This window comes from Meriones unguiculatus, chromosome 18 (genome assembly GCF_030254825.1).
Source record: "Meriones unguiculatus strain TT.TT164.6M chromosome 18, Bangor_MerUng_6.1, whole genome shotgun sequence".
In the NCBI taxonomy this organism is placed as follows: Eukaryota; Metazoa; Chordata; class Mammalia; order Rodentia; family Muridae; genus Meriones; species Meriones unguiculatus.
The window spans coordinates 13200108-13218876 of NC_083365.1; the positions used below are offsets into that span (position 1 = coordinate 13200108).

Here is an 18769-nt window from a genome sequence, read left to right on the forward strand (position 1 = left end):
GGTTTCAGTGTTATCCTGGGGGGCAAAAAGCATGAAGAGATGATGCTAAGCTGCTCTTCATGTAAATTTGGGTCTAGGCTTTGCTCAGTCCTACTCCAACCTCTTGCATCAACCCAAACTCTTGAGCAAGCCGTAAGTTAACTACCTGTATTACACAGCTAGACCAGTTCTCGCCACTCAGGCAAAACACTGACTGGTGGTCCTCAGGCCATGCAACCTGGCCAAAGTTTTTGTTATACTTACTGTCCTAGATTTGGATCTTGGAAGTTTATATCATAGATAGTTCATCTTTGAGATTATTTTTTTAAAATATGTTAATTTTCTTATTTTATGAATTTGAGAGAGCAAGCTTCACTATGTAGCCCTGGTTGGCCTGGAACTCACCATGTTGAGGCTGGCAAGGAACTTACAGAGATCTGCCTGCCTCTGCCTCGTGAGTGCTTTGATTAATGTGTGTGCTACCATGCCTAGCTTTTTTTTTTTTTAATTATATATGTCTGTGTGGGAGTAAATGCATATTGTCAGGCACTGTGAGTTCAGAAAAGGGTTTCAGGCCAGACATGGGTCCTTTACAAGAGCAGGGCACACTCTTTTCCACTGAGCCATCTCTCTAGCTCTTATTTTCTTAAAAACAGTTAAAAAAAAAAAAGAAAACAAACAATAGAAACTGAAACAACATTGTGTATGGTTGTATAGTACTACAAGGTAGAACGCACTTTTCAGCTGTTGGTCCATGCCCTCCTTCCACCACATGGGTCACAAGTATTAAATTTCTTCTTTTACAAACTACCAGAGGTGAAAGCTAATGAACACCTACAGCCTTCAAAGTGTCTCATTTATTCAATATATTCTTACACCTTTTCAAAATTAGTTTGCAGGAACTCCCTTTAACACTTTTTAAACTACGTTTATGGGGATTTCTGAATTTCTATTAGAATGTTTTTATTTGAGATTAAACTTTCTTTCATGTGTATAGGTGTTTAGCTTGCATGTATGTATGTGCACATGTAGGGTCTGGTGCCCGTGGAGAGCAAAAGAGAGTTTCCATCCTGTGGGCTGGAGTTACAGACATTTGTGAACTATGCTGGGAACTGAACCCAGGTCCTCTGGAAGTGCAGTAAGATGCTCTTAAACCTGTGAGCCATCTCTACAATACCTTGCGACAATTTTTACTTTTTTTTTTTTACTGTTTATTTTAATCAAGCCAATCTCAGAATCTGTTAAAGACTGAATCAATCCCAATAATGATTCTTTTATAAGTGAAACTCAGCACAAATACATGAACAATAAATGGATTAGTAAAAACTAATCCTAACATTCTCTACAGTCCTATGACAACGTTTGAAAACTGCTTAAAAATTTTTTTTCTATACCACAAATAACTGAGAATTCCTGTGCTACAAAAAATAACTTTTACTTGTTCAGTCAGTAACTTATTTATTCAACACATAGTTTGAACAGTAATTGTTAAATAAAAACACTATGTAACAATTCAATAATTAGACCATTTTAAATATTTTCTTCTTAACTCAGAAGACCATGTTTTTCTGGGAGTATCTGAAAGGACATTTATCTTTTTAAATGGGATCATGTAACTTGAAAATTTTTATTAAAACTTTATTGACTAAAAATGTAAATGGAAACTGGGTAGCCTTAGAAACACAACAAACCAATCTGAAAGACCTGATCTAATGCTTACAGAAAGCAACAGAGCCCCAGGGCTGCTGCTGCCAGCAAGAGAGAAGTCTGCAGGCAGCTAGTACTTTCTGCGGTACTAACCCCACAGGGAAGGTTGCCAATCGATAGTCAGACCAAAAAAGAGACAACATACCTATCAAAAGTAGACACAGAAAGAACTCTGACATCTGACCTGTACTCAAGAGGAAGAAATCTTCCTTTGGTCATCCATCTAAAATGCCTTCCAGGGTCGCCTTATACTTGTTGGGGTTATTTTTAATATTTATTTATTTTTATTATCTTTATGTGTGTGTATCTGTGTGAAAGTATGTGGGGGGGCACGGTAGTGTGCCTATGGAGATCAGAAGAGGGTGTCAGACACCAGCTGGAACCCAAACTCCAGTCCTCTGCAGAGCAGCAAGTACTCCTAACTGCTGAGCCATCTCTTCAAACCCCATTCAGTTATTTTTGTCTTATAGCTTGCCAATACCTGCCTTCCAGAGTCACATATGTTACTGAAAGCTGTTACTTCATTTGTGATACAAAACTTTTGCAGGTGAGATAGCTCATTAGTTACTGCTCTTCCAAAGGAATGGGGTTCAATTCCCAGCACCTACATAGCAGCTAACAATCATCTGAAATTCCAGGTCCATGAGGATCTTGCACCTTCTTTTGGAGTCTGAGAGCATAACACACATGGTATATAGCTTTACATGCCAACAACACACACACCAAAAAGAAAATAATTCACACTCAAGAAGTTGTTTTGTAACAGATAGAAAACAAAAGAGCTGCTATTACCCAGTGAGGATAAAGAAAAGCTTTTAAGTCAGAATTCCTCCAAAGGTCCTATGTCATAAAACAGTGAGTGTGTAACTTTCTGTCTTATATCTATATGAGTGAAGATCAAAGGGGTTGAAACTATCTGAAGAATATTCTAATAGGTATAGCTCAGATCTCCTTTGTTAAGCCAGTCTTGTGATTTTTCAAAATAAACAGAAAAAGTGACAATTCTGCAGTCCCCTAAGTGAACCAATTTGAATTTTAATACCTGGACTCCTTTTCATTAATACAATTTATTCTCTATTTCTAACTTCAGTATGGAAAAACATTGATTTGTTTTACTACCAAACATATTTATCTTTTATTAAAGTTCTAGCGACATTTATATTATTGCTATTTGTAAAATCTTATTAAAGAAACTATGAAATATACAAATACATTACAGTTAAAAATCCAAAGTTTAGGATGAGGCTAAACAAGCTTACTTTACACTGAGGCTAAGGGCTAAGGTTAATTTCTGGGCCTGGCAGTACAGACCTGTAGTCCCGGTTACTTAGGAAGCTGAGGTAGGAGTTTTGCAATTTCAATTCCTGCCAGAACTAGAGTTAATCCAAGAATGGCTTGGTCAAGGTAGCAAAACCAAAACCCTATCTTACTTTCTTGTTTTCTTTTTGTTTGTTTTTTATTTTTCAGAGTTCTTTTGTGTGTAAACAATCACCCTGGCTGTTCTGAACCTCGAGTTTCAGAACAAGCTGGCCTTGAACTCAAAGATCTGCCTACCTCTGCCCCTGGAGTGCTGGGATTAAAGGTGTGCTCCATCACACCCAGCCAAAAAACTTTTTAAAATTATGTTGGTTTTACTAAATATTTTTAAAGATTTGTTTGTTTTCTCTGTGTGTGTGTGTGCACATGCGCACACACATGTATGAGTGTAGGTGTCTAAAGAAACCAGAGGTGTCAGAGCCCCTAGTGCTAAAATTATGGGCTGTTGTGAACTGCCATATGGGTGCTGGGAATCAAACATGGGTCTTCTGGAAGAGCAGTCCTTTTAGCTGCTAAATCATCTCCTTAGCCCATCACAGAATAATTTTTAAATGGCTAGAGACATAACCCAGTAGCAGAATACTTGCTAGCATGATAGGTTCAATCACCAGTACCACCGAGAGAGAAATTTGCAACAAGTATATGAGAAAAAAATAAGGTTAGCTGCAAATTCAGCCCCAAGCTTCAGAAAACAAGGAAGGATCAAGCATAAGATAACAATGCTTCCAAGACAAAAACAGATTTGCTGCTTAAGAGACCCACTTTTTTCTTTTTCTGGGAATAAGATCAGAGAAATTACCTGAGATAACAGACACTCCTCAATACAATGGACAGTTTTCAAGGGTATTCATAAAACCAGTATGACAGCTTACTGCTTACAGCACCATATTCTAGCTTGAACCAAGGGCAAGCTGCCAAAATTAAGTAAAAGCAATTACATTGGGGAAACAAAGTAAAATTGTCTAAATATAAAAACTGCCTAATGTTCTGACTTAATCCAGGGATGAAACACACAATATCTGGAGCATAAAGTCTTAAAAAAAAACTATTAATTTTTTTTTCTTTCCAGCTTAAAAAGGAAAAGCTATTTGATCATTTAATATGTGTTTATTCAGTACCTTCTCAGTAGGGATAGAGCAGAAAATGAGATGCAGTTTTCCCCCCTCTGGAAGTTGTCTGTGTATGCGTGTGTGCAGTGTGTATGCACTACATGTGGCTGAGTATGCATGCCACACATGTGTGTGCATGAGGAGACCAAATACATGTGTCTTCTATGACCTCCTTCCTTAAATATTGAGGTAAGGTATGACTTGAATCCAGAGCTTGCCAGATTCAGCTAAACATGACAGTCAGTTTGCTCTAAGGATGCTGTCTCTGCCTCTGCATCACAGCTGTTACACATAGGTGGCTAGGTCCCCCGGGTATTTTCTCGGATGCTGGGGATCTCAACTATGGTCCTCATGCCTACATGGGAATCACTTTACCAGCCTTCCTCAGGAAGTTTTTAGTCTAGTGTTGGGTGAGACAGGCAATTTCAAACAAATCACACAGTAAATAAACTAGCCAAGTACATGGAGGTGGTCAACAAGCAGCGAGAATGTGCTCTCATATGGTAAAGCAATCTGTCAGGGCAATCTGGATGACATTACAAGAAAGCTGTGACTAGAGTTAGCCTGAGAGACATGCATAGTAAGGGATCTCTGCAGATGAACAAGCAAAATTCCTATGCAGAGTGTGCAACACACAACAGGAATTGAAGACAGTTTAGCTCCACTGCGTCACATATTACACCCATTCCTCAAATTATTTTAGTGTTTGTCAGGAAATGGGGCCTCCGAGGCAAAATACTTGGGCTGATAATAAAGGACTGAATTATAAGATTCCATGGTGTTTTTCTTTTCATTTGTTGTGATTTCTCTGAAATACATGTATCTGAATAGAATATATTATGTCCTGAGAAATTAAGTGTAAGGATTCTAACAAGAAATTTCCCTTATTATCCTTCTGAGAATAATGAAAAGGTATCTGGAGCAGGTAGAGAAAGCAGCAATGAAACTGGGACAAAGCAAGCTCAGAGTCTGTCCCACACAACCTCAGCAGCAGTCTGTCTGAATGACTTTTTCCAGTCTCCCTGATGCAACAAAATGAAGATGGGGTGTTAATCAAAATTATAAGGATGTCTGCAAAGACCCAAAGTAACTAGAGAGATAAAAGGAGCTTCAGTAAAATAGGAAGGCAAGACACACACTTTATTCAGATTTCTTTCAATGAGTTTCCAAAAACTGGCTTCTGATAACAAAGTATCTGCTAATACCAAATTCCCTGAGCTGTTTTATTTTTCAAGAAAGTAAAGGGAAATACTGTTGTGCCTTTATTCTAGGAAATTTTCTTTTTATTCTAAGAAGTTTTATTTGCTTTGGGATTTTCTATGTGCTTGTGTCAGGATGGGGTATGCATGCACATGAGTGTGAAGGCTGTAGTTTTATGTTGCACTTTTAATGATAATTTACTAAGACTCTTTAAAAGCTACATGGGACTTGCTTTGGTCATTTATTTTCCACTCAAATGTGTGTATGTGTGTGATTAATGAAAGTTTAAGTATTAAAACAGTATCAGTATCTGAAGTATTGTTAAACCAGAACATTAAAAACAAAGCACATATGAAATCAGTTACAGTAGAAAAAGCCTATTCTACCAAGAGTAAATATAGCCTGTTAGAACTGTCCTTGTTAAAGTCATGTAATTAAATACAATCTTGGCTGATATGTGTTCACACCAGTCAAGTAATACCTCCCCAAACCCAATCATCCCCTCAATGTACCTAAGTGTGTATAAGTGTGTGTGCACACTCACACCCATGTGTTCATGTGTTTAGAATAAGAAAGTTCTTTAAAAAAAAAAAGAAAAAAAAACCATAAAGCCAAAAGATTAAACTGTAACAGACTAAAGTAAAAAACAAGAACTAAGATTAAGGAATTAGCATGCATTGCAAAGAATGCTCTTAACAGAAAGGGAGCTGTTAATAATGAAAGCAATGACAAAGAAATGCAATGAGAAATGTGGATAGTGCCATGTGTGCAGGAGGAAAGATACATTTTAAGAGAGAGGACAAGTGTGTACTTGACAGATACATTATGGAGATGTGAATATCACTTCATTAGAGACTAATGTCATTAAATATCTGCCGTATACAATTAATCTTCTTGTCCTAATACCATGCTCTTATTCACTGAGCAATTCTTGATATTTAGTTTTCTACATAGCATTCTATATGGAGAACACACTCTCTGATGCAAACATCTAGTCTTCACTTCACAGGAATAAGCTGAAAATTCTCATCTACATACATTCTCTTGACATGGGGATAAAAGTGTAGGATCTGTAGTTAGATTACTGTGGTTCCTGCTGATTTACTTAGTGCTTTTGGAAACTTAAATCTTCATATTTGCCAGCCAGGGCTACACAAAGCAGCCCTGTCTCAAAAAATAAAACAAAACAACAAAATATCTTCATATTTGCTTTCTCATCTTTAAAAAGGGAGACCAATAATAAGAACTTCTTTCTCGGTTGTTGTGAGGATTAAATGATTCATATGAAATAATTAAGACAATAGCTTTTACACAGTAAGTGATCAATATTACCAGTTTTGGGCATGAACTGGCATGTTTGAATCTAAACAGCTCTGAGATGAGTCAGCTTCTGACCCTGAAAAACTGGTAATGCAGGGTCACTCTAAAAGTTGACTCTGGGGGGGAAAAATCACAAAACAGTGTGCTGGCAGCCCTGGCACGAAGGCTTCATCTGAATTCAAGGTCAGCCATCCCTGTGAGATAGGCAGCCCATATGTCCAGAAGGAAACCTTGGTTTAATAAATAGCAAAGGGCTACAAACTCCAGTTGTCAGCCCCTGCCTTCAATTCCAACTCTAGGGAGGCAGAGGCAGTGTGACTCTGAGGCCAAACTGATCTACACAATGAGCTTCAGGCCAGCCAGGGCTATATAGTGAAACCCTGTCTCAAAAACAAAACAAATGAAAAAAAAAAAAAAGAAAAAGAAAACAAACTGCAGTTATAACTAAAGGTACTAAGCAGGTCACCTACATGAACACTGACTCTTAGGTGGTAAGTCTGCAGTTGCAGAGTGATAAAGGACTGAAGACGGGAGAAAACATTAAGCCAACTCTTAAATGCATTCAAACAAGGCTACTTCTAAACAAGATAAGAATAAGTCTGTGGTAGAGAGCATATCCAGCATGTGAAAGGCTACTGATTTAATTGCCAATACAGAGAAAAATGTCATCTAATCAAACAGGCATGTGTGAACTTTCAGACTGAAGGCCCCCAGTTTACAACACCTTTTATTCAGTACTAAACGTTCTAATTTAGAATAAAGTATATCAAAGAACTTTTTAAAAAGAAATCTCTTTCTTTCCTTGAGGGCTGTGATCTTCACATCCTTGAAAGGTTTTTCCTCTGACTTTTAAAACACTGTGTTCTTTTCTCCATGGCCTGCCACTCTTATATCTCGGTAGGTCTCAATCATTCAAACTACTATCTCTAATTCTACCAATAATTACCAAATAAATAACTCATGAATCTTGCTTTATGTCATTACCCATGATCAAGTCTTCACTGGACAATTACTAGATGTGTATCCTAGCTCAGGCTCATTCTTTCTCACACTCTATTTCCAACCATCATACAAGTTCTACCATATCCTAACGAGTACCTAGATTACTGCAGGAATTGCTTTTTCCTTTTCCCAAGGCATGATCCTATATTTCCTCTGCTCAAATACCGTAGTGCTTCCCAATCACTGAGTAGGATTCAAAGTCCTTAAAGTGACTTGATGACTCCAGACAGCACCACACTGTCTACTTCTGTTGCTGTCTGTCCTTCTTATTCTTCCCTCTGGCCACACTGCTTCCACTTCCTTATTTTTCCTTAATCCTGCCAAGCTTATTCTGGATTTCTGGCCTTTTTACCTACCATTCCCCTGTCTGGAAAGCTTTTTTCCAAATGTCCTGGGTCTGGACTGCTCTCCTATTTCACAGTTTTGACAAATGCTTCTCTTTTAGTAAGTAGTTACCTAATAACCCTATTGAAAACAGAAACATCCCACAGGGCTCATCTCACTTTCTAACACTTCTCTAGTATGTTTTTATATTCTCTCCCAAGGAAAAATATACTTAGTAATGTTTTATTGCTGCACACTCCACGTCTAGAGTAATAATTGTTAAATATTAAGTTATAGCCCAAATGACTCAAAAGCCTTCTCAATTTCCTATAGCCTGCCTTTATCTAGCCCTCAGGTAGCATACCAACATGCAGCTGATCACTGTCCTGCTTAAAAATTTTGATGTGATCCCCTTATCCCATTAGGGACAGGTTTGGCCCCCAGTTTATTCATTAACACCTTAATCATGTCTGAATCTACTGTGTCACTTCATTTCCCTGTGCTTTCTACACACACCCCTCTGTCTGTACTTGGCCAAACTCTGGTGCAGTCTCCTGGCTGTTTCCAATCCATTGGGAAACTAGGCTTCTGACTTAGCTACAGTTTTGTTATTATTGCTTCAGAGGAAGAAACATACAAAGGGAGGGAAATAAAGGTGAAATCGTGCATAAAGAACAAAAAATAACCTCCAACTCAAGGAAAATACCCATACCTCCTGTCAAGTAATAAATAACTTTAGGAATCACAAGGTCTTATACAAGGTTCATATTAAAATCATCTTTTCCTCCAGTGCAGGCCTTGAGTAACTTTTTGCCACTAGCATATTTCAGAAAACACTGTAATATTTATTAAGGTTCTGTTTATCTTTCCCTGTTTTGTTGCAGAAGTGTCTGAGGCAAGAACTAGTATTTAACCTTCAGCAAATGCTTGCAGGATTGGTAGTGTAGTTAGTGGTAGAGTTCTTGTCTAGCATGTATGAGGCTATAGGTTTGCTATCAAGCATCACAACAAAGTTGTTTTGAATAGGTTAATATCCACCTGAAGGATAAAATTAGATACGTGAAATTATGCCTGAAAGAAGTAAATAAAGAGAACTGAATGAAAAGGGAATTATACCTTTTTTTTTTAACTTCCTCAATTCCTTCCTCTTTTTCTCTAATTAATGTTTAGAAACTAGGCTTCAGACGGATGCACAAGAACACTAACATTCTACATATCTAAAAGTTTATAGGTATTGTATTAGTAACACCTTATAAAAATACACTTTTTGCTCAAGGCATGAAAATATTTAAGAAAAGCACACCAATTGAATAGTTTTATTTGTTTGGGGAGACTATTTGTTGTTTTGAGACAGGGTCTTACTATATATTAAATTCATGCCAATGTTACTGCTTCAATGTCTAGAGTGCAGGAATTATAAGTGTGTACCAACTTATAATTGGGTAGTGTCAAAAGGTTATTTTTCAAATATATATACATTCCAAAATATAGCAAATAAAATTACACAAAGCACTCATCATATAAAACGTGCAAGAAAATAATTTTAAAACAGAAAGTTATACATTTTATGAATTTCATTTACATTTAGAATTTCCTTCACCTATAAATTATACTTTAGTATGTTGAAAGCAGTTATAAATATGAGATTTCACTATTTTCCTGAATGTATAGTTTTCAAAAGCGATTGAAAAGATCTTTGTGAAAATATCTAGTCTGTGCCAAATTTTACATATTCTCCACATTACTCATATAAGCTTGTATAAAATAGAGTATACAATAGTTATACTGTAGAAGCAGAGAACACTTGAGGAATCCAAATTATTTTCTCCCAGGTTGTTTTGTTTTTTTTTTAAGAAGCAACTAGAAACCTATAAAATGCAGATAACCACAAACCTGCCTAGAAATTTCTAAACAAGTGTCATTTTGTATCAAAGCAGGTCTGATTAGCTAAGACTGAGAAATATTTACCTAACAGTTCATAATTACATGGGGGGCTTCTAAAACTTATGGGCCCAGGTCACATAAGTGGAATACCCTGAATTTAAGAGCTCCAGGCAGACTGATATACACTGCTTTGGTAAGGTTTAAACATCCCTGTTAGCAACTAAGAAATTTGGTTGCTTACAATGCTAAATGGTTACAGTGCTGGAGCAAGGGCCATTTCTGTAGAGCCCCTGTTCTGTTAGTTTTCTTCCATCTTTCCTTTAACCCAGGCTCAAATGTCAATTCTCCTTGGCCTCCAAAGCACCATGTACTGATGGTAGTTTCTTGTTGTAGTTGTTTTCAAATAAGTGGTTTAACATATATATATATGTTTCACAGCACCACTTAACGTGATAAGTTAAAACTGAGCTAACTCTAAATACTTTTAGGTCTTAATTTAAAACAAAACTACTGCTACTAATCATTCGTTCCTTACTAAACTGTTAATCTACATCCTTCAAAGTCAAGTTTCATTTTAACTTCTGAGTCTTTTAAAACTTCAAATTCCACTGTTTTTTTTTTAAAAAAAAACAAAAACAGGGTCTTGCTGTGTAGGGCAGGCTGCCATAACACCATCTTCCTGTCTCAGCCCAAGTGTCGGGATCAAAGGTGTGCACTGACAAACTGGACCTCAAATTCTTTCAAAAGTCTGAGCAGCCAGGCATGGTAGCCTACACCTTTAATCCCGCACTCTGGAGGCAGATCATTTTGAGTTCCAGCACAGCTTAGTCTACATATCAAGTTCTGGGCCAACTAACACTAATGAGACCATGTCTCCAAAAAAAAAAAAAAAGAAAGAAAAACCCTGATATTCTTTAGTAGCATTATTTTGATTTCTAAACTCAGTGACATTTTTTCATTATGTAAAAAACTTAATTCTACACTGTCTACTAACAAATGAGGACAAATTTCCTCTCAGATTAATGATTTTTAAGTGCATTTAAAAAAAAAAACTATCACTGGCTTATCAATCGACTTTCCAACTGTATTACTTAATTCCAGAAACTTAAAATAAAATTTTAGAGGGTAACTGGGCTATGGATGTGGCCAAGTTTTAAAAAGTATTTGTCTATTATATAAGAGTTCCTAGGTCCATTTGCCAGAAACCACAAAGGTATTAGTTTTAAAAATCATAAAAAATAAGTAAAGTACAAGCTTCTGTACTTATAATTTTAAGAGTGCATTTAGCTAAAATTTGCTATATGCATGACTAATGTCTTTCTGGAGAATTATTATTACAGAGGTTGTTGGAATTTTTTAAATCCCTTTCAAGGTCACCATATATTTTGGTATTTCAAATTTCAATGATTTTTGTAGTTGTTGTTTTGCTTCTGCATTTAGGAAAGAAACGTGTGTGCAATGCTTTATCAAAAGCGGATCACATTACTTAACAATTCTTAAGTCTCATGGGCCACACTAGAACATGAACTTCCGGCTACTAGTCACAAAGCAACGTGGGGATGTAGATTTTCAAGCTACTATTCTAAGTAGAAATCGGAGGCATGCGATTTTACGCCGGCAATTTTAATAAAAGCCTTCCTCTGGCCCCCTTGAAACAGTAGTTGCTTATGGCTGTAAATTAAAGCCTTAAGTAGAACTTAGGCCACCAGATCACTGAACGGCACCAAGGATGCGCCTCTCAGGAGCACAACAAAATTAAAAATAGAAAAAAAATCAGAACCTCAGCTAAATGATGAAACAGGCGCCCAGGGAAACCAGGTTAGGCTAAAATCTGTAGTCTACTTGTGTTAAGATACTCAATTTGAAAACTGCCACTTCGCTTCTCCTGGGGTACAAGACTGCAGCAGGCGCGTGGCCTGGGAGCGGGGGATGGGAGAGCAAGAAGCTTTTTTTTTTTTCCTTTCCTTTCTCCTATATATAAAAAAAAAAACAAAAACAAAAACCCTAACATGTTTATTCTCAGAGGTGGACTCGGGTGGGAGGCAAAGCATCCACCAGGCCTACGGCAACGGAGCCGTCGGGGGCCGGTCCCCACGGGGCCGGCGCCGCCCGCCAACTGGCCCGGCGGGGCGGGCGCCCACGCGGCGGCGGGGACGGCGGGGCCGGCGCCGCCGAGCTGAGCCGGGCCGGGGGCGGGGGGCTCGCGCGCGCCCGGCGGGGGGGCGGGGAGGGCGGGGCGGCTCGCGGCGACCCCGGCTCCGGGAGGCGGGCGCGGCCGGCCAGGCCTCCCTGCCCTGCCCTGTCCCCGCGCGGCCGGCGGGCGGCCGGGTGCGCGTCACGGAACCGACGGGGGCCGCACCGAGACGTCTGAGTCATGCAGGAGGCGCCCGGCCCCGGCCCGCTCCCGCCGCCCCGACCCCTCCTCTCATCCGACAGAAAGACAGACAAGAAGGGTTCCCGACCTGTCGTGCCCTGCATGTTCACAGTCTGTCATGTTTGGTCAAGAACGGGGCGGGGCTGGAGGGCAGGTCTGGAGGCCGGCGGCGGCGGGGCGCGGGGGGGACCCCTGCGCCGCCTGCGGGCACCTGCTCCCGGCCGCCGCCGACGGGGTGACGAGGTGGTAAAAACTCACGGTTACTAGTGAGCGACACAGACACAGACTTTTCCAGTCTATTAACAACCACGCCAGAGAGATGGGGCTCTAACTGCAAAGACTGGGCCGCGGGCCCGCGCCGCCCCGGCGCGGCCGCTCTAGTCTGTATTCGCCGCCGGAGGCTGAGGCGTGGAAGCCGGCGGGCGGCGGGCGGCGACGCGGGGATTTGGGCAGTGGCCGTAACGGTGATTTCTCCTCACCAACATGGCGGCACCCGACACAGGCGGCTCAGAAAATGGCGCCGGCCGCAACACCTCGCCCGGGACTAGCGCGCGAGGGAGATCCCTCCGCGGAGGCGCGGCTCTCTCCCTGCCCGCCGCGCCGAGCGCGCTGCCCATTGGCGGAGGCTGCCCGTCAATCACCCCCAGGGGCGGGCCCTCGGGGGCGCTCGCTGCGACGGCGGAGGCAGCAAGCCGGTGGCTGGGCCGGGAAGCTGGGGAGGCGGCCGGGTGGCGCCTGGAGTCGCATCGGGAGGGGCAGGCAACCCCGAAGGGCCTGCTGTGTCCACCGAGGACCTCTGTGCCCGCTTCTCGGTGTTCCTGCGAGACTCGTGGTCCGAGGGCCTTGGCGTTCCGGACGTGTCACATCACCCACCCCTCCACCCCCTCCACAAGCAACTCGGGAAAAGAAAATCTTTGTCGCTGAAATAACTCGGCCTCAGGCTTAAGCCCTCAAACTTGTGCCTGTTAATCTATCTCCGTAATGTTTAGTGCCCACTCGCATCGCAAAGAAGGCGAGGTTTTCTGATAAAGACTAAATTGACCCAACCGTTGCTTGACGAAATTAAAAATGGCTGTTGAGGTCATTAAAATGTGATCTTACGTCTAAATATTCGCGTTCCTTATGTGGAATGAGAATATTTTATAAACAAGGCAGTGCGTTTCTTCATTTGCCCTCGGCCTTCAGAAATAATCTTGAAATGACGTGTACTGTGTACTCAGTTCTGAAGGAAAAATTGATTCCTGTATTGAAACGAAGATTAAATGTTTAATCTTCCCACCTAACCACCTTTGTCTTTGGGTGTTCTGATGCGTGAATAACGTGCATCCAAAGAGCAGCTGTGATCAGATAAATTCCAAAGTAGGAAATCACTGTTCTGTTTTTTAGTTGAATTATCAAGGCCTGAGGCAGTGGTCCATTGTTTATAGGAAACTTTCAAAAAGCACATCAATCTTATCCAGAGAAGCAATATTAGCTCTTGCAACTAAGATGTCAAGCCTTTCACTTAAGTAACCAAAGGCCTTTGAGGTGTAACAGCTACTCTTGACAACTGCATTTTCTGCTTGCACATTAAAACAGGGACTTCAGAGATGAATTTGATTTTTTTAATTAAAAATTTTTTTGAACTGGTACACATTTGAGTATTTGCTGTTTTCAAATACTCAAAATTGTTTAAACACACTAAAATTATGTATGTTAGTTTACTCTTTGAAGAGCAACATTTAAAATGTGTTGTCTCCAAACAAAATTAAGATACTGACACACTTGAAAGGTTCCATCAGCAAAAATTGAGTATTTCCTCTCTGTCACCCTCTGTTGACCTCAGAATGGAGGACACCAATGGGCTCTATTCTGATCTTTACTCTTATAAAGAAATGGCTTGTAGACTTTAGAATTTAATCCAACTCTGAGAATTACTAAATTCTGTGACCAAAGCTCTTTGCTATTAAAAAAAAAAATCCCTGTATTTGAAATTGACAGTTGCACTGTTTTATCTTTAATTTTGTGAATATGTAATAGCCATGCATTCAGTGTGTGTTTGGACAGATTTACAGAAGTCCAAGGACAATTTGCAGGAGTCAGTTCTCCTACCATTTGGGTCCTGGTGATTGAGGATTCAAGACATTCAGAGCTTGGTGGCAGCACCAGAAATTAAATCAATAGAACTTGGTGGCTTCTTCTGTAGATAACTTTTCTCATTTATAGACCTTCACAATCTGATATTTGTTTTCATTGCTGTGTAACAAGCTACAATAATACTTGATTTTTAAATTTATAATTTGGCATGGAAATTGTCAGAGAACCTTGCACATATTCAACCCATGCTCTACAAAAAGCTACACGCCAACCCAAGGTTTGTTTGTTTTCACCCCAGTCTAATTATTGGAGTTCAAGTTCGCATTCGTCATCAAGATTTCCTTTACGGAGGCCTGGGAGTGGGAAGCACAGAGGCTCCTGTGCTCACAGATTAGTGCTAGCGGAAGCAGGAATGTAAACACATAGGTCATCGCTTCAAAGGGAGGGGCACATAATCTGTTATCTACCCAGAAGGCTAGGATCAGATGTGGCTAATAGCCTGGTGACCTTTGGACTATTTATATGGCCAAGACCATACTAGATCCTCCCCCTAGACCTTATCATAGGCTTGCCGCTCAATAGAAACTATCTTTATGTATAATATTACATGTGGTCAATACATAGAACCTATCTTTATGGAAGATGTCACATTCACATCTTAAGTTTTATTGTGCACATTGAGTTAAATTAGCATGAGGAAAGGTTTCACCAAATTATGCTGTGTTTAAATATGCCTAAAATAAACTACTTGGGCTCAGACTCTTGAAGTTTGAACACCGGCTACTATTTAGTCAAACTGAACTACCTTCTTGTCTCTCACCACTATGGTGGTCCCACAGAGCCTCGAACTATGGTACCCAGTACAGTGTTAAATAGACACAGTCCAGGAGGGTATTCTTGTCTTGTTTCCCCGCTTCCTAAAGGATGACATTAAACTTATCTCTTTTAGGATAATGTCTAGAAAACGTGTTTTCTTTCAGTAATTTACTCTGAATTCTGTGTCTAGGTTTGTTGTTTCATCTCTTGAGATGATCTCTTTTCCTCTTGTATGCTAATTAGGTTGTATCTCAAAGCATATTCAAAGGTATGGCTGAGGTGAGTTTAGCTTGTGCTAAACTCAAGCTTTAGTTTAGCTTTGGCAACAGTGCATTGGAATGTATGTATTGGGGGAATGGCAAAGGCACCTTTCAACTGGATGTAGCCTATCAGCCTGCAGAAGCAAGATGGAGTTATCAGAACCTGGAGATAGGTGAAGCTCTGGGAGAAAAGCTTCTGGGTAAAGACAGGAAGCCATAGCCTGGGCCATCTTGCTTCTGGCCTTATGTAGTCCCAGCTGTTCAGGAAACGGAGGCAGAAAGGTCTTTGAAGCTCGACTACAGGAAGATCTTGACTAAAAAAGAAAAGTTGCTTAACTAAAATTTTAGAAGTTTGGAGTTGGGGGTATAGGTCATAGAATGGATATCTAGTATGTATGAGGCTTTGGTTCAATTCCTTATACCAAGCAATCAATATTAAAAGGCAAGCAACCATTACCAAAGCAAGGCTTTGCAGGGGATAGAGGAAAAGGCAGAGATCTCTTCTTCTCTCCAACCTTTGTTCTAGCATTGACTGCATCTGGGAGTCAAGAGCAAGGGAATACAGAGGCTAGTCTCTGTCAAAGTAGGACAGAAAAGTAGGGAGAGATCTGACAGGTGACTCGAGAGTGTCCATTAACATTACATTTATAGATTTCTCAATATTAAGACTTTAAAAATAGTGTTTATGGAGCTGGGGAGACAGGTCAATTAGTAAAGGGCTTGCCATACAAGCATGAGTATAGTGACAAATGTGAAATTTTGGTTTCTTAAAAAAAAGGTGCAGAAATATAAGAATATGTTTTCATTTTAATCCCAGGTGTGGCGACATGGGGCTGCTTTGAACTGTTTGCAGCAGCTGATTATTATTTGCCTCATGCTCTAGCATGGTTTTGCCAGCTGCAGATAGTTTCTGCAATTTTGTGATATGTGAAATTCTGAGAATTTTTCAGAGGGTGTATAATTGCTACAACCCTAATAGGCAGAGTCAGTGGTTGGTGGTTGTTTATGGAGGTTGGTTATGGGGTGAAACTGTGGGGGAAAGGGGTGGGAAAAAGAAAAACCCACAAAGTAGTAAAGATCATCTGTACATGAGGGCCTGTGTCCTACCCTTAGAACCCACAGGAAAAAGAGCTAACACACACTTGGAATCCCTGTACTGGAGAGGCAGAGACAGGTGAATACCCAGGGATAGTAGGCCACCCAAACTCACTTACTTGATGAGTTCCAGGCTGGTCTTTAAAAACAAACAAACAAAAAAACCCCACAAAACAACAACAACAAAACAGCACCCAAGAACCAATGTCTAAAGTTGACATCTGGCTTCCCTGTGTGCGTGCACACACACTCACACACACACAAACACACAGTTGTGCTCATGAGATAATCCCAATTTCAGGACACTGCTATATATTTAGTAAATCTGTGGATTTTTATTATGAATGCTGACCTCATAAATATAATTTGGGAATGCTTCCTTTTCTATTTTCTGTGTTCAATCATTTAGAAATAGAATTTCTTAGCAGTTTACCCACAGGAAGCCATCTTAGCCTTGTGATTTCTTATTTCCAGTGCAGATGGCTTCTGAGGTTTTGCATTATGACTTGTTTCCATGCAGGTATTTGACCCAGGCCCTCAGGGATGTTCAGCAATGTGCGCTACAACTGAGCTATGAGTCTATAGCCTCTGCAGTATCTGACGATCCATGAGCTGTCACTGTTTTTGGTTGAAAAGTTCAAGTGCACAGAGCTGTCATGTTGACTTTATTGTTTGTGAAGTCAGTAGTAAAAAGCTTTCAATTTTGATTGCTAATTTCTTTTATCTTTTCAGTTTTGGAAGATACTAATCTTATAGACCTTCCAAAGTGTTTGTTTGGGCTTTAATTATTTTCTTTATTCTTGTTCTGTCATTTTTCACCAGATTTAATATTTCTTTCCTTCTGCTTGTTTTTCTTTTCTGATTTTTTTTGGGGGGTTTGCTTGAGACAGGGTTTCTCTGTGTAGCCCTGGAAATCGGTCTGTAGACCAGGCTGGCCTCTAACTCACAGAGATTCACCCGCCTCTGCCTCCCAAGTGCTGAGACTAATGGCATGCATATCTTGCCTGGGCCTTCTTTTCTAATTTGTTAAAGCTGCAGCTTGGGTTGGTGTTTGAAATCTGTCTTCTCTAATGTCAGCATGTAAAGATCTGAACTTTCTGTAAGCACTATGCTAGCATCTCACAGATTATATTATGTTGCATTTTGGTTTGCAATTTTGGTCTTAATGCATCTACACACACTGAAAATCTAATCATAAGTGGTTTAATTTTTGCTTTTAACCACACAGATACATGCACAAAAATAAATAAATGTGAAAAAAAAATCTCCTTGCTAGATTTGTTTTTTTGGAGCGTCTTAAATAATGTACTCATAATTGCTAGTGACTTTTCTGTTTTTGTTTCCAAAAAAACGTTACAGCTCCTAAATATTATTTACATATTCACTAACTTATTCTTGGGGAGCGGGAGTGAACCCACGGCCTTACACATGCACACTGTCCTTTGTCTGCTGGTTTGCTCTGCTGAGAAGCTGCAGTGATCAGGCCAGCACCGGCACACTTCATTCCAGATTCTGACAGTCTCTAAGTTCTGGACCAGCACTGTATCTATATCCATGACAAAGGCTGCAAGAGTTTCCCGCATACCACCTGCACCGTGGGTGCCGGATAGGATGACAAAGTAAGACAGGTTGAGGCTTTCCACTTTGTCCTCATTTTCCCCAGCATACTCCCTTTCCTAAGTTCCTATCTTGCAGAGTGTTTACCTAACATGCATGAGGCTTGAGGCCATATGTTCAACTCCCTAGTGTTGGGGACCAGGCGGAGTTCCTCTTTTGTTATAGTCTAACTGAAAACATACAGGAATCGTGGAAGAAATTCAGCTTGCCAAAATGCCATGTTGCAAAACCACCAAGTACACATTTCCCACTACATATATGCCCTTTATACCAAGCTTCTAGATAAAGAAAAATAGCCTAGTTGTACTTTCTACCTAAGATGATGTGATTATCCTACATTCAACCAAAAACATGCTAACAGTTCCCCAAATAGGATAAAAAGCCCCATACTCTTTCCATCTTTTACTATAACTGACACAGGGAGATATTAAATTAATTGCTATGAAAACATCTGCCAGGAAGCAAGAGCATGGGAAGAAAAACAGGGAAGAGATGGGCTGAGGGAGGAGAAACTTATTTAGTGACGAAGACAGAGCTACCGAAGATGTGAGGCAGTTTCTTTGCCAGGTAAACATCATCATCATAGTATTACAGACATCTCAAGGGCGTGCCGGTCAAGGAGACTTCAGTGCAGAGACTTAAGGCCCACAAAATATATGAAGCTGCTGCCGGGATAACATGACATGCTG

At 40.2% G+C, this 18769-nt stretch overlaps 1 protein-coding gene across 2 annotated transcripts in view; it reads right to left on the bottom strand.

The window, feature by feature from the left end:
* Positions 1 to 12739, bottom strand: part of Zc3h6 (zinc finger CCCH-type containing 6) — a 48762-nt gene extending 36023 nt beyond the window's left edge. Inside the window, exon 1 of one of the 2 annotated variants that reach the window (XM_060371827.1) lies at positions 12696 to 12739. Coding sequence is in view for 1 of the 2 variants with exons in the window: in XM_021641960.2 (XP_021497635.1) it covers positions 12305 to 12336 (32 nt within the window). In the remaining variant the exon portion in view is untranslated. Of the gene's footprint in view, positions 1 to 12304; positions 12441 to 12695 lie in introns of those variants that run through there. The other variant, XM_021641960.2, reaches the window with a different exon arrangement.
* Positions 12740 to 18769: the final 6030 nt, after the last annotated feature.